At 42.5% G+C, this 26,219-nt stretch overlaps 1 protein-coding gene across 1 annotated transcript; it reads right to left on the reverse strand.

The window, feature by feature from the left end:
- Positions 1–764: 764 nt before the first annotated feature.
- Positions 765–24,182, reverse strand: c4b (complement 4B (Chido blood group)). Its single transcript, XM_052514121.1, has 41 exons — positions 24,017–24,182; positions 22,559–22,748; positions 22,272–22,437; positions 21,883–21,953; positions 21,613–21,704; positions 21,363–21,445; positions 21,087–21,174; positions 18,535–18,661; positions 18,185–18,326; positions 17,948–18,060; positions 17,690–17,851; positions 17,352–17,522; positions 16,634–16,825; positions 15,250–15,393; positions 12,916–13,045; positions 12,508–12,579; positions 12,166–12,378; positions 11,878–11,989; positions 11,719–11,789; positions 11,342–11,481; positions 11,023–11,238; positions 10,860–10,911; positions 10,659–10,748; positions 10,372–10,578; positions 9,084–9,159; positions 8,748–8,940; positions 8,293–8,400; positions 7,930–8,092; positions 7,625–7,836; positions 5,510–5,668; positions 5,265–5,327; positions 5,101–5,191; positions 4,819–4,996; positions 4,505–4,595; positions 3,067–3,141; positions 2,876–2,975; positions 2,077–2,166; positions 1,753–1,848; positions 1,560–1,643; positions 1,282–1,414; positions 765–1,168 (listed from the first exon to the last, which is right to left on the reverse strand). The coding sequence occupies exons 1-41, from the start codon at positions 24,082–24,084 to the stop codon at positions 1,027–1,029; spliced, it is 5,166 nt and encodes a 1,721-aa protein (XP_052370081.1). The 5' UTR covers positions 24,085–24,182; the 3' UTR covers positions 765–1,026.
- Positions 24,183–26,219: the final 2,037 nt, after the last annotated feature.

A 26,219-nucleotide genomic window follows, 5' to 3' on the forward strand; every position in this document is an offset into this window, starting at 1 on the left:
ACCAAAGCCCCATATACTACTCACCACTGTGACCTGTATGCTCTTGTTGGCTGGTCCTCGCTACATATTCGTTGCCAAACCCACTGGCCCCAGGTCATCTATAAGTCTTTGCAGGTAAAGTTCCGCCTTATCTCAGCTCACTGGTCACCATAGCAACACTCCCCCGTGACATGCGCTCCAGCAGGTATATTTCACTGGTCATCCCCAAAGCCAGCACCTACTTTGACGGCCTTTCCTTCCAGTTATCTGCTGCTATTGACGGAAACTAATTGCAAAGTCACTGAAGTTGGAGACTTGTATCTCCCTCACTAACTTTAAGCGTCAGCTGTCAGAGCAGCTGTACACAGCCCATCTGTAATTAGCCCAACCAACCAACTACCTACCTCATCCCCATATTTGTTTTTTGTTTTTCTGCTCTTTTGCACACCAATATTTCTACTTGCACATCCTCATCTGCACATATATCACTCCAGTGTAAATTGCTAAATTGTAATTACTTCGCCACTTTTGGCCGATTTATTGCCTTACCTCCTTACTTAATATGCACATACTGTATACAGATTTTCTATTGTGTTATTGACTGTACGTTTGTTTATGTGTAACTCTGTGTTGTTGTTTGTGTTTCACTGCTTAGCTTTATCTTGGCCAAGTTGCAGTTGTAAATGAGAACTTGTTCTCAACTGGCCCACCTGGTTGAATAAAGGTGAAACAAAATATAAATATTGTCAGTGTATGTTCCTTGTATTTACTGCCATGTGCTTAAACACAATTAAAATGCCATTTTATTGATCTTGATAAGTATTGAAAGTGGATGTTACAAACACTGAATTACATGACTGGATAAAAACATGTCATTTTCTAGATGATGTGTTGAGGATGCATGTTAACGTGTCAGTGAACCAGTTACTGGGTGTTGCCATTCAACATGTACTCAGATACAAAGTCTTTAAATGACATGACTGGATAAAAACATGTCATTTTCTAGATGATGTGTTGAGGATGCATGTTAACGTGTCAGTGAACCAGTTACTGGGTGCAGCCATTCAACATGTACTCAGATACAAAGTCTTTAAATTTTTTGCATGTAGGCCTGTTCTTTGATCCTTGGCACTTTCTCTCATTAGGCACTTGTTCAATCCAGGTATTTGATTCCAAAAGGTATTGCATCCTAAAAGTCAAACAGAGAAATGGTGAGACTTTTACCAGGGAAGTCCAGTTCTCACAGAGTCTTAGTGGTAAAAACATCTTCAGTTGTCTTGTGACATCATAGCCAGAACTTACTGGCCATTCGAGTCGGTGGTGGAGCCATCTTTGCCCATGATGAGGTATTTCTTCCCTGTCTCTAGCTGTCCTTTACACTGGAGCCTCTTGGCGAACACTCGCACTTTGCTCTCCTCCAGCTTCACATCTCCGGCTGGCAGAAAGAGGGCACAGAGTTACCATCGTTACCATGACCGTAGAAAGAAGTACATGTACTATCTATGGTTACGTGTTCATGAACATTCTAGTCACAGACAGAGATCTCAAGTCAGGATTGGAATAATGGTTTTATCACTTACTGGCTCGGAGTACCTGAGTCACATTAGTTGTGTAGAGTTCAAAGTTACTCTTCACAGACATACTGATGACTTGGACAATGAAACCTAAAACAACCAGATTTAAAATGAATTACTAGCTTCACCTTATTTGTCCCATACTGTAACTGTTAAATGATTGACCTGTGTCATACTCATAGCTAAATTGTCTACTGACCGTAATCCACAGTGGGGGAATAGCAAGCATGTTCAAAACGATCTTTCTTCTCTAGCTTCAGTGGTCCAAAAGTGTCCTTCTCTTTGTGGCAGGGCCCTAAAAACAAATGGGACTTTCTTTAGTGTCATACAGACACTAACCAATGGAACCAGAACCAATGGGATAGTCCCAAAATGGTAAAATCCAGCCTTTAAGGCCCTACAGGCAGGCTCAATCAAATTCTCCACACTATTAGAACCCAGGTCTGGTGCCATAACAGTGAGAGAATACTTCTATAGGGTAACTGAGAGAATGTTGGCGATAGTGATAGTAATAACAACTTACTCTCTGAACACTGGCACACATCCCCTGAACACAATGTTGAAACCATCTTGCTTCTTTTTGGTGCAGCATAGAAAGTAGTACACTTTCTGTCTGTGATAGTGTGCGTGTGTGTGTGTGTGTGTGTGTGTGTGTGTGTGTGTGTGTGTGAGAGAGAGAGAGAGAGAGAGAGAGAGAGAGAGAGAGAGAGAGAGAGAGAGAGAGAGAGAGAGAGGGGAGGAAGGAAGGGACAGAGGGAGAGGAGGGAGAGAGGATAGAGAGAATAGAGAGAGAGAGAGAGAGAGAGAGAGAGAGAGAGAGAGAGAGAGAGAGAGAGAGAGAGAGAGGAGGGAGAGAGGATAGAGAGAGAGAGAGAGAGAGAGAGAGAGAGAGAGAGAGAGAGAGAGGAGAGAGAGGAGAGAGAGAGAGAGAGAGAGAGAGAGAGAGAGAGAGAGAGAGAGAGAGAGAGGAGGAGAGAGGATAGAAAGAGAGAGAGAGAAGAGAGAGAGAGAGAGAGAGAGAGAGAGAGAGAGAGAGAGAGAGAGAGAGGAGGGAGAGAGAAGAGAGAGAGAGAGAGAGAGAGAGAGAGAGAGAGAGAGAGAGAGAGAGAGAGAGAGAGAAAGGGGAGGGAGGTGTATGTTAGCACAGACAGACAGACCGGGAGGAAGAGAGAGAGACAGTGACAGATGGGGAGAGATAGTTAAATTATACATTATTTTTTAGTGATGGCTAATATATTCAGAAGACTATTTGACAGATACAAAAAAATCTGTCAAGGTAAAAAAAAAGTAGAGAATAAATGTGAAAAGAAAGCCTTGTCTACCTGGTTCATAGTAGTCATAGAATGTGGCCGGAGCAGGCTGCAGTAAACCTATAGTTACTGTCTGCACAGCCCTAAACGTTACACACTCCCTTTCCTCAATCTGGACAGGGACAGAAAAAACACCTTTGGGATTTTCGATTTCACACTGTTCCACCGAGTTGCTTGTGTATTTGTGTCTGTGTGAGTCTCACCTCATTAAAGTACAACAGCACTTTGCCATGTGAGACCTCGTAGTGAGAGATGTATTGTTCATCAGGGTTCTTTAGCTGTGGAGAGACAACAGTTAGAGAAAGAGGAAGGGAGGAAGGAATGATCGAGGGATGAAAAGAGGGAAAGGGGAGAGGAAGGAATGATCGAGGGATGAAAAGAGGGAAGGGATAGAGGAAGGAATGATGGAGGGATGAAAAGGGGGAAGGAGAGAGGAAGATCGGGGGATGAAAAGGGAGAAGGGAGAAGGGAGAGAGGAAGGAATGATAGAGGGATGAAAAGAGGGAAAGGAGAGAGGAAGGAATGATGGAGGGATGAAAAGGGGGAAGGAGAGAGGAAGATCAGGGGATGAAAAGGGAGAAGGGAGAGAGGAAGGAATGATAGAGGGATGAAAAGGGGGAAGGGATAGAGGAAGGAATGATGGAGGGATGAAAAGGGGGAAGGGAGAGAGGAAGGAATGATAGAGGGATGAAAAGGGGGAAGGGATAGAGGAAGGAATGATGGAGGGATGAAAAGGGGGAAGGAGAGAGGAAGGAATGATGGAGGGATGAAAAGGGGGAAGGGAGAGAGGAAGGAATGATGGAGGGATGAAAAGGGGGAAGGAGAGAGGAAGGAATGATGGAGGGATGAAAAGGGGGAAGGGATAGAGGAAGGAATGATGGAGGGATGAAAAGGGGGAAGGGATAGAGGAAGGAATGATGGAGGGATGAAAAGGGGGAAGGAGAGGAAGGAATGATGGAGGGATGAAAAGGGGGAAGGGATAGAGGAAGGAATGATGGAGGGATGAAAAGGGGGAAGGAGAGAGGAAGGAATGATGGAGGGATGAAAAGGGGGAAGGAGAGAGGAAGGAATGATGGAGGGATGAAAAGGGGGAAGGAGAGAGGAAGGAATGATGGAGGGATGAAAAGGGGGAAGGAGAGAGGAAGGAATGATGGAGGGATGAAAAGGGGGAAGGAGAGAGGAAGGAATGATGGAGGGATGAAAAGGGGGAAGGGAGAGAGGAAGGAATGATGGAGGGATGAAAAGGGGGGAAGGGAGAGAGGAAGGAATGATGGAGGGATGAAAAGGGGAAGGGAGAGAGGAAGGAATGATGGAGGGATGAAAAGGGGGAAGGGAGAGAGGAAGGAATGATGGAGGGATGAAAAGGGGGAAGGAGAGAGGAAGGAATGATGGAGGGATGAAAAGGGGGAAGGGAGAGAGGAAGGAATGATGGAGGGATGAAAAGGGGGAAGGAGAGAGGAAGGAATGATGGAGGGATGAAAAGGGGGAAGGGAGAGAGGAAGGAATGATGGAGGGATGAAAAGGGGGAAGGGAGAGAGGAAGATCAGGGGAGAGACTGACAGAACATCGGTTACTAAAGAAAAGTAAAGGGAGGGGTTGGTAATGTGTTTATATAGACTCTATATGATGATGAACACTCACCTTGTCCAGGTCGTCTGTCTGTGCCTCAAAGCCACTGAGCAGTGTGATGTCGGCTATGGACATTCCTGTGAGATTCCTGGTCAAACTATGACTAAAGAATATAAGTTAGTTAGCTTACTGAAAAACCACTGCCCTATCGCCTAGGCCGTCACAAAATATTCCTCCCAGTCACAAATCTTCTGTTATTTGTATATTCATGACAGAATCAGTTCCCTCTCTGTTTAACTGACCTCACACAGACCTCTCTGTTTAACTGACCTCACACAGACCTCTCTGTTTAACTGAGCTCACACAGACCTCTCTGTTTAACATACCTCACACAGACTTCGTATTCAACATCGTTTTCAGAATTCCGGCTTTGCTGAGTATCTCTTCTGTGTCTGCTGCGAGCGTCAAACCACTCAATCGCTGATTGGGGGACATCCTCTTCCTCCCTTTTCTCTCCATCTCCATAGTCACCCTCATAGTCATTGTAGTCTTCAACAATCTGGGCTGATGAAACAAAGTGTTTTCATAGTGTACTCGTGGAACTCAGTCACACACATCCTAACCTGTAGTAAAAGGAGCACTGAATCAGAGTTGTGCGGTGCGCTCACCAGTGTACTCTACTTTCCCCTCTACTTTGACTGTGATTGACAGAAGGTTACAGTCATCTGAGGTGTCCAGTAGATGGTAAGCTTTCGTAACCTGCCAGACAGATCAATATATTACCAGTTTGAATGAACATCAATGAATATTTTTTGATGAGAAAGACACTCACCTTCATCTTGGCTTTTCCCTGTCCCGTTAGGGCTACGTTAATGATAGGATTACCAATCAGTCTCTGGCCAAGTAGAGACAGAGAGAGAGAGTTACGTGTGTGTGTGTGTGTGTGTGTGTGTGTGTGTGTGTGTGTGTGTGTGTGTGTGTGTGTGTGTGTGTGTGTGTGTGTGTGTGTGTGTGTGTGTGTGTGTGTGTGTGTGTGTGTGTGTGTGTGTGTGTGTGTGTGTGTTGGAGTGGGTATACCTTCAGCTCCGTTTCTACTTTATCCCCCTTGTTGTCCAATGACAGCTTCTGAATGGCGCTCTTTCCTGTAATAGTGAACTGTACCTCCACTTCTGTGATGGGAGGTTGGGGCCTGCTCAGTGCATACTCAGAGAGAGCCTCCAAAGCCACTATAGTATCCTAAAGACATTAAGATGAACGCTTAGACTGGATACAAATTGAAGCATGTTATTTCTACCAAATGGTGCAGAATGTAAAATGTCCATCGACTCTCAATGAGTGGGACTATCACCCCTGGGTCACTGTATCAGTAGAATATCAGTATTGTTGGACTGAATATGAAGGCGGAAAATTAGCAAAACATGCTAACTAGGAACAAGGAAACTACATGCACTAGGAGGCAATGAAGCAGCCACATCATGTTTTGGCATTGTTTGGCTCTCCATCAATACAGTATATCTCACCTGTGAGGACCTGAAGTCTCCTCCATCAATACAGTATATCTCACCTGTGAGGACCTGAAGTCTCCTCCATCAATACAGTATATCTCACCTGTGAGGACCTGAAGTCTCCTCCATCAATACAGTATATCTCACCTGTGAGGACCTGAAGTCTCCTCCATCAATACAGTATATCTCACCTGTGAGGACCTGAAGTCTCCTCCATCAATACAGTATATCTCACCTGTGAGGACCTGAAGTCTCCTCCATCAGTACAGTATATCTCACCTGTGAGGACCTGAAGTCTCCTCCATCAATACAGTATATCTCACCTGTGAGGACCTGAAGTCTCCTCCATCAATACAGTATATCTCACCTGTGAGGACCTGAAGTCTCCTCCATCAGTACAGTATATCTCACCTGTGAGGACCTGAAGTCTCCTCCATCAGTACAGTATATCTCACCTGTGAGGACCTGAAGTCTCCTCCATCAATACAGTATATCTCACCTGTGAGGACTTGAAGTCTCCTCCATCAATACAGTATATCTCACCTGTGAGGACTTGAAGTCTCCTCCATCAATACAGTATATCTCACCTGTGAGGACCTGAAGTCTCCTCCATCAATACAGTATATCTCACCTGTGAGGACTTGAAGTCTCCTCCATCAGTACAGTATATCTCACCTGTGAGGACTTGAAGTCTCCTCCATCAATACAGTATATCTCACCTGTGAGGACTTGAAGTCTCCTCCATCAATACAGTATATCTCACCTGTGAGGACTTGAAGTCTCCTCCATCAATACAGTATATCTCACCTGTGAGGACTTGAAGTCTCCTCCATCAATACAGTATATCTCACCTGTGAGGACTTGAAGTCTCCTCCATCAGTACAGTATATCTCACCTGTGAGGACTTGAAGTCTCCTCCATCAATACAGTATATCTCACCTGTGAGGACTTGAAGTCTCCTCCATCAATACAGTATATCTCACCTGTGAGGACTTGAAGTCTCCTCCATCAATACAGTATATCTCACCTGTGAGGACTTGAAGTCTCCTCCATCAGTACAGTATATCTCACCTGTGAGGACTTGAAGTCTCCTCCATCAATACAGTATATCTCACCTGTGAGGACTTGAAGTCTCCTCCATCAATACAGTATATCTCACCTGTGAGGACTTGAAGTCTCCTCCATCAATACAGTATATCTCACCTGTGAGGACTTGAAGTCTCCTCCATCAGTACAGTATATCTCACCTGTGAGGACTTGAAGTCTCCTCCATCAATACAGTATATCTCACCTGTGAGGACTTGAAGTCTCCTCCATCAATACAGTATATCTCACCTGTGAGGACTTGAAGTCTCCTCCATCAATACAGTATATCTCACCTGTGAGGACTTGAAGTCTCCTCCATCAGTACAGTATATCTCACCTGTGAGGACTTGAAGTCTCCTCCATCAGTACAGTATATCTCACCTGTGAGGACTTGAAGTCTCCTCCATCAATACAGTATATCTCACCTGTGAGGACTTGAAGTCTCCTCCATCAATACAGTATATCTCACCTGTGAGGACTTGAAGTCTCCTCCATCAATACAGTATATCTCACCTGTGAGGACTTGAAGTCTCCTCCATCAATACAGTATATCTCACCTGTGAGGACTTGAAGTCTCCTCCATCAGTACAGTATATCTCACCTGTGTGGACTTGAAACCTCCTCCATAGTTCTCCTGTGAAGTCAGCCAGCAGGCTGCAGAGTCTGCCCACTCTGCGTCCTTATGAGCCACTGCAGTTAACAGGGCATAGGCTGTAGTCTCTACTGTTATGGCCTCTGTTGTCGGTACATAATGTTTCTTTTCCTCATTCACCATGCCAGCGTTAGCATACCACCCACGGCAATGGTCATCCCCTGTCAAGAGCAGTCAAAGAACATCAATGTCAGCAGCAATCCCCCATCAGCCCCACCATTCTGACCTATAACAGGAGTGGAATAGGACAATACCTTCAGTTGCCAGTCCTTTGAGTTTTTCCCAGGCAGGCTCAGCCTGTTTCCGATCAGACAGACAGACTGACAGACAGTAGGCTGTTATGGCCACAGCGTAGGGCCTCTGTAGCCCCTCAACACGTGAGAGCAGGTAGTCGGTGGCTTTGGAGATAATGGCTTTCTACACAAACACAAACACAGAGCAGCCATTCTGGTTAAAAATAGGAGAATTTGATGTCTCTGTTTTTCTTCTTCTCCAGGATAGAGACGGATGATTTAGACGGATGATTCGGTTGAAGTTGGTTAATTGGTAACACAATGAAAAAGTACACTATACTAAACACTTGTGAGTTAATAAGGAAATATGTCCACCTATCTTACCGTATCGCTACGCTCCTTGTTGTCTGTCAGAAAAGGGAGCGAGCGATTTAGAGCCACAGTTATGAAAGCAGTCATGGAGACATCTCCCTCTATCCCTCCAATGCCTCCCTAGAGAGAAAAAGAGACAACTGAACTCAACAGATAAAGAGAAAATACAGGAGGGTTGCCAGTTCGAGTCCTGCGTCTGACTGAGTTGGCAACCAGAGGGTTGCTGGAATGAAATCCTAGATGCCTGCCTGCTGTTGTGCTTTTAAGCAAGGCACTTAACCCCCACGCAACAACAGCTCCCCAGGCGTCCAGTGTGGAAGCCTCCCACACCTCTCCAAAACCTGTCTATGTTATGTGTGTCTTTCGGAGGAGTTGGGTGCGGAAGTCAAATTTCGGTTGGACCTTGTGTGAAACTGCCCAATAAAGTGATCTTCATGTTAAAACTAGTGTTTTGAATAATCCTTTACCTGCATTTCCCGGTGTATGACTGGGTTAGGGTCCGAGAATGATCCATCCTCCTTCTGTTTAACCAGGAGGTATCTGACTGAATCAATGATATGCTGCTCAGACACACCCTGTGCCCATCTCCCCTTCTCTCCACCGCCTGCATTCTGACGTTCTGCCACCAGAGACATCACTTTCACAACAAGGCCCGTCAGCCTAGAGAGGAAGGGTAACAAACACTGTGATAGGATCGGCCAGCTCCAGTCCTGGAGAGTTGCAGTGTTTACAGGCTTTTATTCCAGACAGACAGAAAACTACAGTACCACAAAAACAAGCAACGTAAAGAGAGATGTACTGACCAGTAACTGGTGGGATGGTTTGTCCAAGCTCCATACGATCCATCACCCTTTTTAAACGTCAAGATTCTCATATAGCCTGACAGAGAGAGAGAGAGAGAGAGAGAGAGAGAGAGAGAGAGAGAGAGAGAGAGAGAGAGAGAGAGAGAGAGAGAGAGAGAGAGAGAGAGAGAGAGAGAGAGAGAGAGAGACAGAGAGAGAGAGAGAGAGAGAGAGAGAGAGAGAGAGAGAGACAGAGAGAGAGCGAGAGAGAGAGAGAGAGAGAGAGAGAGACAGAGAGAGAGAGAGAGAGAGAGAGAGAGAGAGAGAGAGAGAGAGAGAGAGAGAGAGAGAGAGAGAGAGAGAGAGAGAGAGAGAGAGAGAGAGAGAGAGAGAGAGAGAGAGAGAGAGAGAGAGAGAGAGAGAGAGAGAGAGAGAGAGAGAGAGAGAGAGAGAGAGAGAGAGAGAGACAGAGAGAGAGAGAGAGAGAGAGAGAGAGAGACAGAGAGAGAGAGAGAGAGAGAGAGAGAGAGAGAGAGAGAGAGAGAGAGAGAGAGAGACAGGAGACAGAGAGAGAGAGAGAGAGAGAGAGAGAGAGAGAGAGAGAGAGAGAGAGAGAGAGAGAGAGAGAGAGAGAGAGAGAGAGAGAGAGAGAGAGAGAGAGAGAGAGAGAGAGAGAGAGAGAGAGAGAGAGAGAGAGAGAGAGAGAGAGAGAGAGAGAGAGAGAGAGAGAGAGAGAGAGAGAGAGAGAGAGAGAGAGACAGAGAGACAGAGAGAGAGACAGAGAGAGAGAGGAGAGAGAGAGAGAGAGAGAGAGAGAGAGAGAGAGAGAGAGAGAGAGAGAGAGAGAGAGAGAGAGAGAGAGAGAGAGAGAGAGAGAGAGAGAGAGAGAGAGAGAGAGAGAGAGAGAGAGAGAGAGAGAGAGAGAGACAGAGAGAGAGACAGAGAGAGAGACAGAGAGAGAGAGAGAGAGAGAGAGAGAGAGAGAGAGAGAGAGAGAGAGAGAGAGAGAGAGAGAGAGAGAGAGAGAGAGAGAGAGAGAGTGAGAGAGAGAGAGAGAGAGTGCGAGAGACAGTGAGAGAGAGAGAGAGCGAGAGAGTGAGAGAGAGAGAGAGAGAGAGAGAGAGAGAGAGCGAGAGAGAGAGAGAGAGAGAGAGAGAGAGAGAGAGAGAGAGAGAGAGAGAGAGAGAGAGAGAGAGAGAGAGAGAGAGAGAGAGAGAGAGAGAGAGAGAGAGAGAGACAGAGAGAGATTGTATTTTGTGTTTCTTCCTATAAATGAAAATAAAACATCTTCATTACAGTTCTCCCACACCTTGCTCTGTGAACTGGAGGGCCGTGTCTCTGGTGCCAGCGGGCATCTCATACCAGCGCTGGCTAAGGTCCAGATAGCGGAGGGCCAGGGCTGTGGGGGCCATACGTTTCATTGTCTGCTCTGCACATCCATCAGGAGCATTGAGCAAGCTTCTAACCCCATCGGGAGAGAGCAGGGTTTTGGAAGTGGATTTGCCAAACAGCTCCCCTGGGGAATGGACGAGATGGGATATTAAACTGACAATACTGTTGTGAAGAGAAATGATTGGAGGGTAAAATGAGTCAGACCTTCCATCTTGACGAAGATATTGGTGCTGGAGCCAGGGACTGTGTTGTCTGGTAACTTTCCATCAATGGTGAAAGATTTGCGACTCTTCCCTGACAACAGAGAATGAGAGAAGCTGGTTGGTGCTTTTTATGCCATAAACTATTTACGTGAATAAAATGCTGTCATCATAGATATTCTGTTAGCAATCTCACCAATATTACCATTCAGGTCAACAAAATGAGTTTCCTCCACTCTCTTCTCTATTCCCTCCGTCTAAAATATGAGAAACTATTATATTACATAAATGCAGTAGCTTTACAGTAATGGATCTTCAGTTCAATTTTTTGTAGTAGTAATTTTCCCCGATATTTTTTGTATACTTACTCTAACATTCAGAATCTTTTCAATAGCATCACTGCTGTCCTCATTCTCTATGTCATAAAGGCGTATTTTGATGGGTATGGGGCCGGTTTCCATGGGTACTGCAGAGAATGTGACGGCTTTGGAGGAGTGGGCCTCCACGGTGATGTTGACATAGGTTTTGATGGAACTGGAGCCTGGTGAACAGAGCTTGTCATTTCTCTCCATGTGGAGTGCAATCTGAGAAGGAGGAAGTGCTCCATCAGCTGTATGGCATTTCATATTTCTGTATATGCTTCTGAAGTGTTCAACTGTAGTACTACAGAAAGTGATTCAACTCTACCTGTGCAGCCTGGTCCCAATAGTTGTAGACAACAGGAGCAATAGACATCTGCTCAAATCTTTTGACTGAGTACGGCAGCCTCAGAGAGACAAAAACCTTCTTAAACACACGGAACTCATGTGGTTCTGCCACACAGATGCCTGCAGGAGGGACACACACAGACAGGTCCATTGTATACATATACACTATTGTAAAGTGGCTCTTCCACTGGATGTCATAAGGTGAATGCACCAATTTGTACGTCGCTCTGGATAAGAGCGTCTGCTAAATGACTTAAATGTAAATGAAATGTAAATGCATTACTCTCCAGAATGACACCACATGTTCCTTACTGTCTAGGTACAGGAATATGAACCAATAGAGGGGGAGGATGTTACCATGAGAAGCAGACAAGCTGACAGCCTGTATCTCCCAGGTGGTGATGGAATCAGGCAGAGCCACAGTATGACTAAGGGAGACAGAGAGAGAGACAAATTACAATAGTGTTTCAGATACATGGCGCCGATATAATGTGTGTCTAAATGTCCATTTCTCACCTTCCTTTGCCGTTTATATCGACCACTGTGAATGCAAAGCTTGGGGGGAAACTTCTGCGTATTTGCTGATTGGTTGTGTCAAAGAAGTCTTCGATGTCTGTGGCACTCGCAGCTGAGAGGAGAGAGTGTAGACTAAAGGTGTCACAATAATATAACCTTTTAAGATCGTATTCTCATCCAATCCTTTTAAGTTATAACAAGTCAGACATGTCTGTCTAAAGGATAGTGTCTGTTATCATGTTATACATGTTAGAATGGTAATATCCCCAACAATCAAGTCATCCTCACTCCTGCCATGTCCTCTCTGGGCGTCGTCTTGTTTCTTCTTCTCCCTCAACTTCTCTCCCTCTATGCAGCAGTCCAGGAAGGCCTTGACACAGACATGGTCCTTATTGGCTCGTGCCACTCTCTCGGCTCTCTGCTGACACGTCCTCAGCATGGGGATCTGGGACAAGCCATGAGAACAACACTCCTGCAGCTTGGCGTCTGAGTAACTGGATTCTGGGAGTTGGAGATGGTGAGGTAGTGACAAAAGGTTTTAGTTCATACCTGCCAGGACTGATGAACAGTCTCTCCCACCACCTCAGGCCGCAGTTAGTGACAGTCAATAGTAAAGTAAGGTTGTAATACTTATGGACACCATCTGCTCCTGGAGGTCCAGGGAACGCCTCTGTCGTCTGAAGCCTGACTCACAGTTAAACCCTAAGACAAACACACATACAGTAGGGTGAAGACCATCAAAACATCAACATATTGTGGGAACATGTATGTTTTGAGCAACTATGATGTCATTAATGCTTTGTTGAAATGTACGTCTGAGTTGGTGTTTTTTTCCTTTATGTTGAAGGTTGGGATTTAAGTCCCAGCCAATGTCATGTCTAGTTTAGTGGATCCATGTCTGTGAAATGTTAAGTTGTCTACCTCCTAAAGGGGTTTTAACTCTATCCCAGAGAACATCATTCAGAAACTATGGACCAAAGAAGAAGCAGTGTAGACACTAGACATATGTTTTGTTTAATCACACTACGTTCGTCATACCCTTCCTCATCCCAGATAGCACATGAGAGTTGGAGATGAATGACAAGCCAGCGTCATTCAACACAGAGGCTATATCTGAGCCACCACCGTATGAGCAACCGAGGTCATAGGACTGCATGGACCAGAATACCTGTGAACAGCACACAAAATATTCACACTATTAGTCAAAAAGAGCCGTTTGGGCTTTATTGCATAGAATATATTTATACCTGTACATTATAAGGAGTGAGTTTTAGAGGAAATAATGTTGGGGAGACAATATGTATAATTATTCTTTAGTAAATAGTAGCTTGTATATGTGTATATACAGTACCAGTCAAAAGTTTGGACACACCTACTCATTCAAGGGTTTTTCTTTTCTATATTTCATATTTTATATTCTTCAAAGTAGCCACCCTTTGACTTGATGACAGCTTTGCACACTCTTGGCATTCTCTCAACCAGATTCATGAGGTAGTCACCTGGAATGTATTTCAATTAACAGGTGTGCCTTGTTAAAAGTTCATTTCTGGAATTTCTTTCCTTCTTAATGCGTTTGAGCCAATTAGTTGTGTTATGAAAAGGTAGGGGTGGTATACAGAAGATAGCCAAGACCAAGTCCATATTATGGCAAGAATAGTTCAAATAAACCAAGAGAAATGACAGTCCATCATTACTTTAAGAAATGAAGGTCAGTCAAAATCTTAAGAACTTTGAAAGTTTCTTCAAGTGCAGTCACAAAAACCATCAAGTGCTATGATGAAACTGGCTCTCATGAGGACCGCCACAGGAAAGGAAGACCCAGAGTTACCTCTGCTGCAGAGGATAAGTTACCAGCCTCAGACTGCAGCCCAAATAAATGCTTCACAGAGTTCAAGTTTTTATTTTTTTATTTTTTTATTTATCTGTTATTTTACCAGGTAACTTGACTGAGAACACATTCTCATTTGCATCAACGACCTAGGGAATAGTTACAGGGGAGAGGAGGGGGATTAATGAGCCAATTGTAAACTGGGGATTATCAGGTGACCATGATGGTTTGAGGGCCAGATTGGGAATTTAGCCAGGACACCAGGGTTAACACCCCTACTCTTACGATAAGTGCCATGGGATCTTTAATGACCTCAGAGAGTCAGGACACCCGTTTTAACGTCCCATCCGAAAGACGGCACCCTACACAGGGCAGTGTCCCCAATCACTGCCCTGGGGCATTGGGATATTTTTTTTAGACCAGAGGAAAGAGTGCCTCCTACTGGCCCTCCAACACCACTTCCGGCAGCATCTGGTCTCCCATCCAGGAACTGACCAGGACCAACCCTACTTAGCTTCAGAAGCAAGCCAGCATGCAGGGTGGTATGCTGCTAACAGACATCTAAACAGCAACTGTTCAGAGGAGATCAGGCCTTCATGGTCAAATGCTGCAAAGAAACCATTACTAAAGGACACCAACAAGAAGAAGAGATTTGCTTGGTGAAAGAAACATGAGCAATGGACATTAGACCAGATGGAAATCTGTCTTTTGGTTTGATGAGTCCAAAGTTGAGATTTTTGGTTCCAACCGCCGTGTTTTTGTGAGACGCAGAGTAGGTGAACGGATGATCTCCGCAAGTGTGGTTCCCACCGTGAAGCATGGAGGAGGTGTTATGGGGTGGGGGTGCTTTGCTAGTGACACTGTTGATGATTTATTTAAAATGCAATGCATACTTAACCAGCATGGCTACCACAGCATTCTTCAAAGATACGCCATCCCATCTGGTTTGCGCTTAGTGGGACTATCATTGTTTTTCAACAGGACAATGGCCCAAAACACACCTCCAGGCTGTGTAAGGGCTATTTGTGATGGAGCGCATCAGATGACCTGGCCTCCACAATAACCCAACCTCAACCCAATTGAGATGGTTTGGGATGAGTTGGACAGCATAGTGAAGGAAAAACAGCCAACAAGTGCCCAGCATATGTGGGAACTCCTTCAAGACTGTTGGAAAAGCATTCCTCATGAAGCTGGTTGAGACAATGCTAAGAGTGTGCAAAGCTGTCATAAAGGCAAAGGGTGGTTACTTATATTTTGATTTGTTTAACACTTTTTTGGTTGCTTTTGGTTGTTTGTTTTTTCATAGTTTTGATGTCTTCACCTTGATTCTATAATTTGAATATAGTAAAAATGAAGAACACCCTTGAATGAGTAGGTGTTCTAAAACTTCTGACTGGTACTGTATATTCAAAAAATATATATAAGGGGATTAGAAATTATGCAGACAATTATATTGATGGAAGCTACAGTATTTCTGCAATATTAAAGCTGATGTGCCCCCACCCAACAAACTAAATAATAATATTAAAATAATAGTAGCTTGCCTGTTTGGGGGTGAGTTTGTTGTGGGCATTGAGAGCATAAATAGCCTTGTCCACAGCCAGCAAGGCAACTTTGGCCCTCTGACCATTTAAGTCTATCTCCAGCTTCGCCGTGTTTCCAGGTAGATATTCATCTTTTGACTTTACCTAGAGTATATAAATATACATATACCCAGAGCATATAAATATACATATACCTAGAGCATATAAATATACATATACCCAGAGCATATAAATATACATATACCTAGAGCATATAAATATACATATACCCAGAGCATATAAATATACATGTACCCAGAGCATATAAATATACATGTACCCAGAGCATATAAATATACATGTACCCAGAGCATATAAATATACATATACCTAGAGCATATAAATATACATATACCCAGAGCATATAAATATACATGTACCCAGAGCATATAAATATACATGTACCCAGAGCATATAAATATACATATACCTAGAGCATATAAATATACATATACCTAGAGCATATAAATATACATATACCTAGAGCATATAAATATACATATACCTAGAGCATATAAATATACATGTACCCAGAGCATATAAATATACATGTACCCAGAGCATATAAATATACATATACCTAGAGCATATAAATATACATGTACCCAGAGCATATAAATATACATGTACCCAGAGCATATAAATATACATGTACCCAGAGCATATAAATATACATGTACCCAGAGCATATAAATATACATATACCTAGAGCATATAAATATACATATACCTAGAGCATATAAATATACATATACCTAGAGCATATAAATATACATATACCTAGAGCATATACATATACATATACCTAGAGCATATAAATATACATATACCCAGAGCATATAAATATACATATACCTAGAGCATATAAATATACATATACCCAGAGCATATAAATATACATATACCCAGAGCATATAAATATACATATACCTAGAGCATATAAATATACATATACCTAGAGCATATACATATACATATACCTAGAGCATATAAATATACATATACCCAGAGCATATACATATACATATACATATACCTAGAGCATATAAATATACATATACCTAGAGCATATAAATATACATATACCTAGAGCATATAAATATACATATACCCAGAGCATATACATATACATAGGAAAAGATTAGGATGATAACACCAAATACGTATCATTAGTAAATGACTCTGAACTGAATTGTAACTTATTAACAGTCAGCATAGATTAAACCCTTTATTTCTCTTTCTTTGTTTTGTGTTTCTAACAGGCTTTGGCCACATTGCTGTCTGATTCTCCAGAACTCTCTCGGTCAATGCTGATGCTGATCTACTCCAGTCACTGTTCACTCACCTTCACTGTCCCCTCACAAGCATCGTCGACGTCTACCCACACAGAGTCAGTAATGATGTCACCTTTCTGATCATAGTAGTAGCCAATCAGACGGAAGGAGGGGGTCATATCAGGCGTGATTGGAAGCTGAACCTTTGTTAAGTCCCCTGATTTGACAGAACCCTGTTTTGTTAGCACTCCACGGCTGAAAACCTGGCGATTAAAAACAGAGAAGGGATTGTTTTTCAGTTATAGAACTTTTCCACCATGTCCTGTTCCTTGTGATTTCAATTTAATTCAATTCAAGGGCTTTATTGGCATGGGAAACATGTTAACATTGCCAAAGCAAGTGAGGTAGATAATATACACAAGTGAAATAAACAATAAAATGAACAGTAAACATTACACAGAACTTCCAAAAGAATAAAGATATTACAATTGTCATATTATGTACATATACAGTGTTATAATGATGTACAAATGGTTAAAGTACAAAAGGGAAAATAAATAAGCATAAATATGGGTTGTATTTACAATGGTGTTTGTTATTCACTGGTTGACCTTTACTTGTGGCAACAAGTCACAAAGTTTGCTGCTGTGATGCACACTGTGGTATTTCACCCAGTAGATATGAGAGTTTATCAAAATCATGTTGGTTTTCAATTTTTTTGTGGATCTGTGTAATCTGAGGGAAATATGTGTCTCTAATATGGTCATACATTGGGCATATATCTCTCACCATGTAGTAAATAAACCCATCCTCTGTTGGCCCATTGAAGACTTTGAATACAACGGAAAGGGTTTGACCCAGCGTCAGAATCGTTTGGCTCACGCTCACGCTCAGATAGGTGTTGCCAGGAGACGATGTACGTTTGACGTCTTTGGTCATTTTCTGGTCATCTACAGTCACCTGATGGAAACAGAGAGGGGAAAACCAGGGATAAAAGAAGAGAGAACCAATTCAAAGTCTTTAGTTTCATATGATTCCTTCAGTGTTTAGTTCACAGCCTATTGCTGTATTGCTTGAAGCTACTGCTAGAAGCTACAGTTTTATTTGGACTATTTTGTTATACTTACCTCCACAGTAATGTCATGATCAAGATTGGGAAGGTTAAAATCGTGCCACACTGTGCCCTGCTGGTTAGTCTTTACAGTTTGGTCTCCATCCTGGAGTTCTGGCAGATGCATTCTCACTGGCTCTCCAACAGCTGGGGAACCATTTGGGAGACGGACCACGACCTAACAGATCACCGGACAAAACAATATACAGTTTATCATTTCACAGATAGACATTGTTCAATCTAACGTATCTCTGTCATCCAAATTGAGGCTTACCACTACACTGAGAGGAACTCCAGGGATGTAGTGAGAGCGGGTACGGGCCAGGTCTACAGTGTAACGCTGGGAAACAACAGGAAGAGACACCTCTGCTTCCTGTAGCTCACCACCTGGTGAAGGGATAAAGTCAGTACACTACCAATATCCTTTAGTTGTCTTGTACCTACTGTATGACTGTACCACATTTCAAAAGTCTCTTTTTGTTCAAACTAAGAACAACAACTGATGCCTTACTGATGATGTCAGTGACAGACACGGCCATGTAAAGCTGTGCTTCGCTCTGGACCACGTCTGAGAGGGTGGTGTTGAGGTTGGATTTGAGTTGCTCTAGGAGCTTGGATTCCTGGAGAACCGCCGACCCATTTCCATCTTGTATCTGAGAGAAAAAGGCAAGCGACAGGTTTTTGGTCAAACCATAACTCAAGCTTTGCTTAAACCAAAATGTTGTGACTTTATGTAGAAATAGGTTGGCCGCCACGTCAGTTGTCCTTCAGAGCTCCCAGAGCTTTAGTCTTTGTGAGTCTTCTTCTCTGATCCAAGAGTACAGATATTTTGATTGAAATATGACACATTTATCCTCTCACCGATCCAGTCAGCTCCAATCCTCTGATGAAGACAATTCTGTCTTTTTCACCATCTGGCCCCTGTGTTTTCTCCTTCAGTCCAAACCGGCAGTGGAAAGCTCCCTTTATACTCTCACCATAGGAGTACCTGAGGGGGAAATACAGTGAGGTCAGACCAACTCACAGAGTTCTATAACATATGCATAGATTTGATAAACATTTGGAGGACTTGTACTTGGGTGAATGTCTCAATGAGAACCACATAGCCCGAACTAAAGTTCCATTTGCGTGCTCAGTTCCCTCCTGTACTCCCTGTTCACTCATGACTGCACGGCCAGGCACGACTCCAACACCATCATTAAGTTTGCAGATGACACAACAGTGGGAGGCCTGATCACAGACAATGACGAGACAGCCTATAGGGAGGAGGTCAGAGACCTGGCCGTGTGGTGCAAGGACAGTAACCTTTCCCTCAACGTCATCAAGACAAAGGAGATGATTGTGGACTACAGGAAAAGGAGGACCGAGCACTTCCCTATTCTCATCGGCGGGGCTGTAGTGGAGCAGTTTGAGAGCTTCAAGTTCCTTGGCGTCCACATCAACAACAATCTAACATGGTCCAAGCACACCAAGACAGTCGTGACGAGGGCACAACAAAACCTAATCTCCCTCAGGAGACTGAAAAGATTTGGCATGGGTCCTCAGATCCTCAAAATGTTTTACAGCTGCACCCTCGAGAGCATCCTGATGGGTTGCATCACTGCCTGGTATGGCAACTGCTCGGCCTCCGACCACAAAACGCTACAGAGGGTAGTGCGTACGGCCCAGTACATCACCGGTGCCAAGCTTCTTGCCATCCAGGACCTTTATACCAGACGGTGTCAGAGGAAGGCCCTACAAATGTCCAAAGACTAGAGCCTCCCTAGTCATAGACTGTTCTCTCTGCTACCGCACGGCAAGCGGTACCGGAGCACGAAGTCTATGTCCAAAAGGCTTCTAAACAGCTTCTACCCCCAAGCCTTAAGCTGTAAGGTCTACTACACCTGTTGTATTCAGCATTTCACTGTAAGGTCTACTACACCTGTTGTATTCAGCATTTCACTGTAAGGTCTACTACACCTGTTGTATTCAGCATTTCACTGTAAGGTCTACTACACCTGTTGTATTCAGCATTTCACTGTAAGGTCTACTACACCTGTTGTATTCAGCATTTCACTGTAAGGTCTACTACACCTGTTGTATTCAGCATTTCACTGTAAGGTCTACTACACCTATTGTATTCAGCATTTCACTGTAAGGTCTACTACACCTGTTGTATTCAGCATTTCACTGTAAGGTCTACTACACCTGTTGTATTCAGCATTTCACTGTAAGGTCTACTACACCTGTTGTATTCAGCATTTCACTGTAAGGTCTACTACACCTGTTGTATTCAGCATTTCACTGTAAGGTCTACTACACCTGTTGTATTCAGCATTTCACTGTAAGGTCTACTACACCTGTTGTATTCAGCATTTCACTGTAAGGTCTACTACACCTGTTGTATTCAGCATTTCACTGTAAGGTCTACTACACCTGTTGTATTCAGCATTTCAGCATTTCACTGTAAGGTCTACTACACCTGTTGTATTCAGCATTTCACTGTAAGGTCTACTACACCTGTTGTATTCAGCATTTCACTGTAAGGTCTACTACACCTGTTGTATTCAGCATTTCACTGTAAGGTCTACTACACCTATTGTATTCAGCATTTCACTGTAAGGTCTACTACACCTGTTGTATTCAGCATTTCACTGTAAGGTCTACTACACCTGTTGTATTCAGCATTTCACTGTAAGGTCTACTACACCTGTTGTATTCAGCATTTCACTGTAAGGTCTACTACACCTGTTGTATTCAGCATTTCACTGTAAGGTCTACTACACCTGTTGTATTCAGCATTTCACTGTAAGGTCTACTACACCTGTTGTATTCAGCATTTCACTGTAAGGTCTACTACACCTGTTGTATTCAGCATTTCACTGTAAGGTCTACTACACCTGTTGTATTCAGCATTTCACTGTAAGGTCTACTACACCTGTTGTATTCAGCATTTCACTGTAAGGTCTACTACACCTGTTGTATTCAGCATTTCACTGTAAGGTCTACTACACCTGTTGTATTCAGCATTTCACTGTAAGGTCTACTACACCTGTTGTATTCAGCATTTCACTGTAAGGTCTACTACACCTGTTGTATTCAGCATTTCACTGTAAGGTCTACTACACCTGTTGTATTCAGCATTTCACTGTAAGGTCTACTACACCTGTTGTATTCAGCATTTCACTGTAAGGTCTACTACACCTGTTGTATTCAGCATTTCACTGTAAGGTCTACTACACCTGTTGTATTCAGCATTTCACTGTAAGGTCTACTACACCTGTTGTATTCAGCATTTCACTGTAAGGTCTACTACACCTGTTGTATTCGGCGCAAGTGGCAAATACAATTTGATTTGACATTTTATTTTCAGCACTTTGTAAGGAGCTAGATGTTGTAGTGGGGAAACAGTTGATATTAGGATTAAATCTTACTTGGCTAAAATTGTGAAGGTGAACTGTTCAGTGTTCAATAGAAAGTAGCTTTGCTTAGGTATGACGGTCACCTCAAAGCTCGGCAGCACTGAAACAAAACATGTTCAGAACAACAAAACATCTCTTATCCTTTCTCCATGTGTAAGAAAATGTATAAATAATAGCAGGAATACAATTTCAGTAAAATATTTTAAGAAAGATTGGCTTTAAACTTGAAATATTCAAATGGTAAATAGAGTAAGTTGAGCAAAGGAGATAAAAAGAGAAAATATGAACCAAATTTCTTGACTTGAAATTCTCGAGTAACAGCATTCTTCTCATCTCCTTGGTAATGAGCCACGATCCTCCACACACCCATTCTGAAATAAAAACACACAAGGTATGATATTAGGTTGTCTTATTGTAATGTATTGTAAATCATGTCATCAATTGGTCAAATAAGGATAGTTGCACAATATCAGTCAATTAATAGATGCTAACGTTGAATAATTGTGTCATTTCTATAGCACATAATATACGACTGTACTCTGAGACATCAGGGATATTAAAAGGGATATTGGTGAATATTCCATCCGTAGCTCTCTTAAGAGTCTTCATTATCCGGTTGCCCGCAGCATTCTACCAAGGAGATACAAATCAGTTACAATACAAATCAGTTACTATTTCACAACTCTTTCACACATCAAAACAAGCTTTTTGGCATCAAAGATCTCCACCACTATGATAAACATTTCAACACTTCATCAAATGAAATATAACAACGGAATGTGGTCAAAAATGTCAAGTTTGTACTCACAAAAATAGAGATCTGAAAAACGTCATCATGGGGCTTCATTGAGTGGTTGAGGGTAAATATCCTGTATCTCACTGGTAAAAATAAAATCCTAATATAATATCTTAATTGTAAACCTTTGACCAATATTTAAGTTGTACTTGGGGATTTTGGCAGTGAGGTCCTTTATCTACTTCCTCAGAGTCAGATGTCTATAGGTGTCTTAGCAGATACGCTAGTTAGCATTGGCTCGTGAAACTACCTCTAACTTGCTTCATACTGGACACAGACACATAAAAATGATACCCACCAGTTCATCTGACTCTGGGGGAAGTAGATAAGGGGGCCACATTGCCAAAATCCCAAGTATCCCTTTAAGATCTGGTTTTATTTAATGTAGACTGTAGATGTACCTTGCTGTGTAGGGTTGTAGATAGGCTGGTCAGTCTGAATGAAGATGTAGCCTCTGTGTTGGGAGACTAGGACCCTCACCATCTTTCTGTCTGTCACCCCATCCATCTCAGCCACCAGCAGAAGATTGGGAATATCCACAAAGGTGGGCAGCTTGTCCCTTTCTACCTGCAAGGTGGGAAAAACATTGAAATGAAACCAATAAGACCTAGTGTCTCTCCTTTTTATGGTTTGTGATATAATCTGTATGGTCATTAATTTTATCAAGGCAAGTCTCACTAAGTTATACCTCTAGTTCCACAGTTTGGATCTGTCCCTCCTCAGTACACACAGTGCTGCTCTTTTGAGACATCAGATGTGTAGTTCCCTCATGCTCCAGGTAGAGGGTAACACGTTTATTCAGGAGGGCTTTACCCAGCTGGACATAAACACGCTCCTTCACCCCCACATGGAACACATTGGGAGCTGAGATAAAGAACCTGAGCCAAGAGAAGGTAGCATTTAGAAGACTGTATCTACCACCCAATACTTTTAACAGTCTAGAATGTAAAGTATCACATTCAGAGGTTTTTGTCACATTCAGAGACAAAAACCTAAAGATGTTTTATGTTTGACGAACACCAGTATATCAAAAGGCTAAATGTGCAAGTCATTCAGAGGCATTGAAGTACTCAGATTAATCTGAAACATTAGATTAGAATACAACTAATATAAACGTCTCGACCTGTAAAACATATTGTGCTAGTTCCACTTTAAAAAATGTAGGCTTTCCATCAGCTTTTTGAGGATTTCCAACATGAGGTATTTTTAGGTATAATATACTTCCATTTTAGTGTTTCACAAACACTAATATATTAAGTCCAGCATAAAAATGACTAAGAGGCAACTTAGTGATTTAGTGACTAAGAGACAACTTCATTTGATCTACTTAATCTTTCTGTTTAGTTACTTTCATTGATTGTGTTAAACAGTGTTTGTGTTAAACAGTGTTTGTGTATTTCATCGCTTGGCATCTTTATCCCCTGAAACAGGAATGATTGAGAGCAGAGCTTATTCCACTAGCACTAACTGGAGGTAAAGTTGCAAGCATTGGAGATGTATGTATTTGCTTCTGTCAAGAGTGGGGCACATGATCTAACTAATAGTGAGAATGGGTGGTCACATCATTGAATGTCAATTTGTCCTACGGTTTGGATATCCGTTCATCTTGATCCATTACACCTCATAGCATAAACAAACTGTTTAATACTAACGGAGAAATGGGATTTTTTCATTCTTCAAACGTGCAAACAACATTGTGTAAAAGTATCGTAAAGTTTTTTAAAAAAGAACCACATGGCAAGTTGTTGGAATAACTTAAAATTCTTTAGTTGAAAGGAAAGACTATGATAATTGTTAAACACAATTTTCCTTGTAGTTGTTTTTACACACAAACAGTTGTGTAGATGCTGCATTTATCTTATGCTGAATTCATTATTTTTGGGGGGTTTGAGGTTGATTGAACAAGTAATGTAAAGTACTAATTATATTCAAGTAAAGATGACAACTACGCTTTTTTATGTCAAAATAATTATATTTTCAAGTATAATTGACTAACCACCTGAATCCTTTTTTTACAGTGCATGTGACCATGCTAAAACATAAGTACAAGTCAGTTGAAGTTAAAGCTACATGCACATACAGGACACAGGAAGACACTGATATTACATGGTGAAATGTTTCCTGAAGATATTGTTGAGACATTTACCTGTCCTGTCCATGTACAGACTCAGCAGCCCAAATGAAGAGCACCATAAGACAGACGGGAGAGCCCATGGTTCTGGTTCACTGTCTCTCCTCCTGCTCTGTCCACAGACCCTATCTTCACAGTTTTATTCACTCAGCTTATATAGATCTCTCCCTTTTCTCTCTTTCTCAATCCCCATGTCAATCTTTTATGCTCCTCCCTTCCCCTCTCCCTCTGAGACAAAAGTTATGTCATTTGTAGTCACTGCCTGATTGAGGCAGGATGCCACTTACTGTCAACCATCAATAATCAAGAAATTGGCACAACTTCATTGAAAAGACAACTGTTGTATAGTTCTCTTCAACTGGTTGGTTCAAGATGGGCAAGAAAGGATTACAACTAAAATAAGAAAGTCATCTTTGGGATATTATTATTCAAAATACTCTTCACAGGATTAGATCTGGTGTTACAAACAGAGCAGTTTATTTAACTGTTTGGCTTAAACGGTCAAAACCTGGGGAACTTTGGAGAGGGATTCTTCCATTTCACAATGACAGTCTATGCTCCCATTGGTCAGTGCAATTGTGGTTTTCCCAGAGATCATGTGATTTCTTGGATTTCTGAGGCCTGTTCTAGTCAGTGCCAGCATGATACTATTCTCTGTGTTCTAGTCAGTGCCAGCATGATACTATTCTCTGTGGTCTAGTCAGTGCCAGCATGATACTATTCTCTGTGTTCTAGTCAGTGCCAGCATGATACTATTCTCTGTGTTCTAGTCAGTGCCAGCATGATACTATTCTCTGTGTTCTAGTCAGTGCCAGCATGATACTATTCTCTGTGTTCTAGTCAGTGCCAGCATGATACTATTCTCTGTGTTCTAGTCAGTGCCAGCATGATACTATTCTCTGTGTTCTAGTCAGTGCCAGCATGATACTATTCTCTGTGTTCTAGTCAGTGCCAGCATGATACTATTCTCTGTGGTCTAGTCAGTGCCAGCATGATACTATTCTCTGTGTTCTAGTCAGTGCCAGCATGATACTATTCTAGTCAGTGCCAGCATGATACTATTCTCTGTGTTCTAGTCAGTGCCAGCATGATACTATTCTCTGTGGTCTAGTCAGTGCCAGCATGATACTATTCTCTGTGGTCTAGTCAGTGCCAGCATGATACTATTCTCTGTGGTCTAGTCAGTGCCAGCATGATACTATTCTCTGTGGTCTAGTCAGTGCCAGCATGATACTATTCTCTGTGTTCTAGTCAGTGCCAGCATGATACTATTCTCTGTGGTCTAGTCAGTGCCAGCATGATACTATTCTCTGTGGTCTAGTCAGTGCCAGCATGATACTATTCTCTGTGGTCTAGTCAGTGCCAGCATGATACTATTCTCTGTATTCTAGTCAGTGCCAGCATGATACTATTCTCTGTATTCTAGTCAGTGCCAGCATGATACTATTCTCTGTGTTCTAGTCAGTGCCAGCATGATACTATTCTCTGTATTCTAGTCAGTGCCAGCATGATACTATTCTCTGTATTCTAGTCAGTGCCAGCATGATACTATTCTCTGTGTTCTAGTCAGTGCCAGCATGATACTATTCTCTGTGTTCTAGTCAGTGCCAGCATGATACTATTCTCTGTGTTCTAGTCAGTGCCAGCATGATACTATTCTCTGTGTTCTAGTCAGTGCCAGCATGATACTATTCTCTGTGGTCTAGTCAGTGCCAGCATGATACTATTCTCTGTGGTCTAGTCAGTGCCAGCATGATACTATTCTCTGTATTCTAGTCAGTGCCAGCATGATACTATTCTCTGTGGTCTAGTCAGTGCCAGCATGATACTATTCTCTGTGTTCTAGTCAGTGCCAGCATGATACTATTCTCTGTGTTCTAGTCAGTGCCAGCATGATACTATTCTCTGTGGTCTAGTCAGTGCCAGCATGATACTATTCTCTGTGGTCTAGTCAGTGCCAGCATGATACTATTCTCTGTGTTCTAGTCAGTGCCAGCATGATACTATTCTCTGTGTTCTAGTCAGTGCCAGCATGATACTATTCTCTGTGTTCTAGTCAGTGCCAGCATGATACTATTCTCTGTGTTCTAGTCAGTGCCAGCATGATACTATTCTCTGTGTTCTAGTCAGTGCCAGCATGATATTCTCTTCTCTGTCAGTGCCAGCATGATACTATTCTCTAGTCTAGTGCCAGCATGATATTCTCTGTGTTCTAGTC

The sequence above is a fragment of the Oncorhynchus keta genome, unplaced genomic scaffold (genome assembly GCF_023373465.1).
Source record: "Oncorhynchus keta strain PuntledgeMale-10-30-2019 unplaced genomic scaffold, Oket_V2 Un_scaffold_1526_pilon_pilon, whole genome shotgun sequence".
Taxonomy (NCBI): domain Eukaryota; kingdom Metazoa; phylum Chordata; class Actinopteri; order Salmoniformes; family Salmonidae; genus Oncorhynchus; species Oncorhynchus keta.

Bases quoted from the DNA above. Each gene is read 5' to 3' on its own strand.
- c4b (XM_052514121.1), bottom strand. From the start codon at position 24,084: ATGGGCTCTCCCGTCTGTCTTATGGTGCTCTTCATTTGGGCTGCTGAG. The intron at 17,523-17,689 runs GTAAGTATAACA...TGTTTCCATCAG, and splicing joins ATCATGACATTACTGTGGAG to GTGACTGTAGATGACCAGAA. The intron at 1,169-1,281 runs GTAAGTTCTGGC...TTTGACTTTTAG, and splicing joins ACCACCGACTCGAATGGCCA to GATGCAATACCTTTTGGAAT.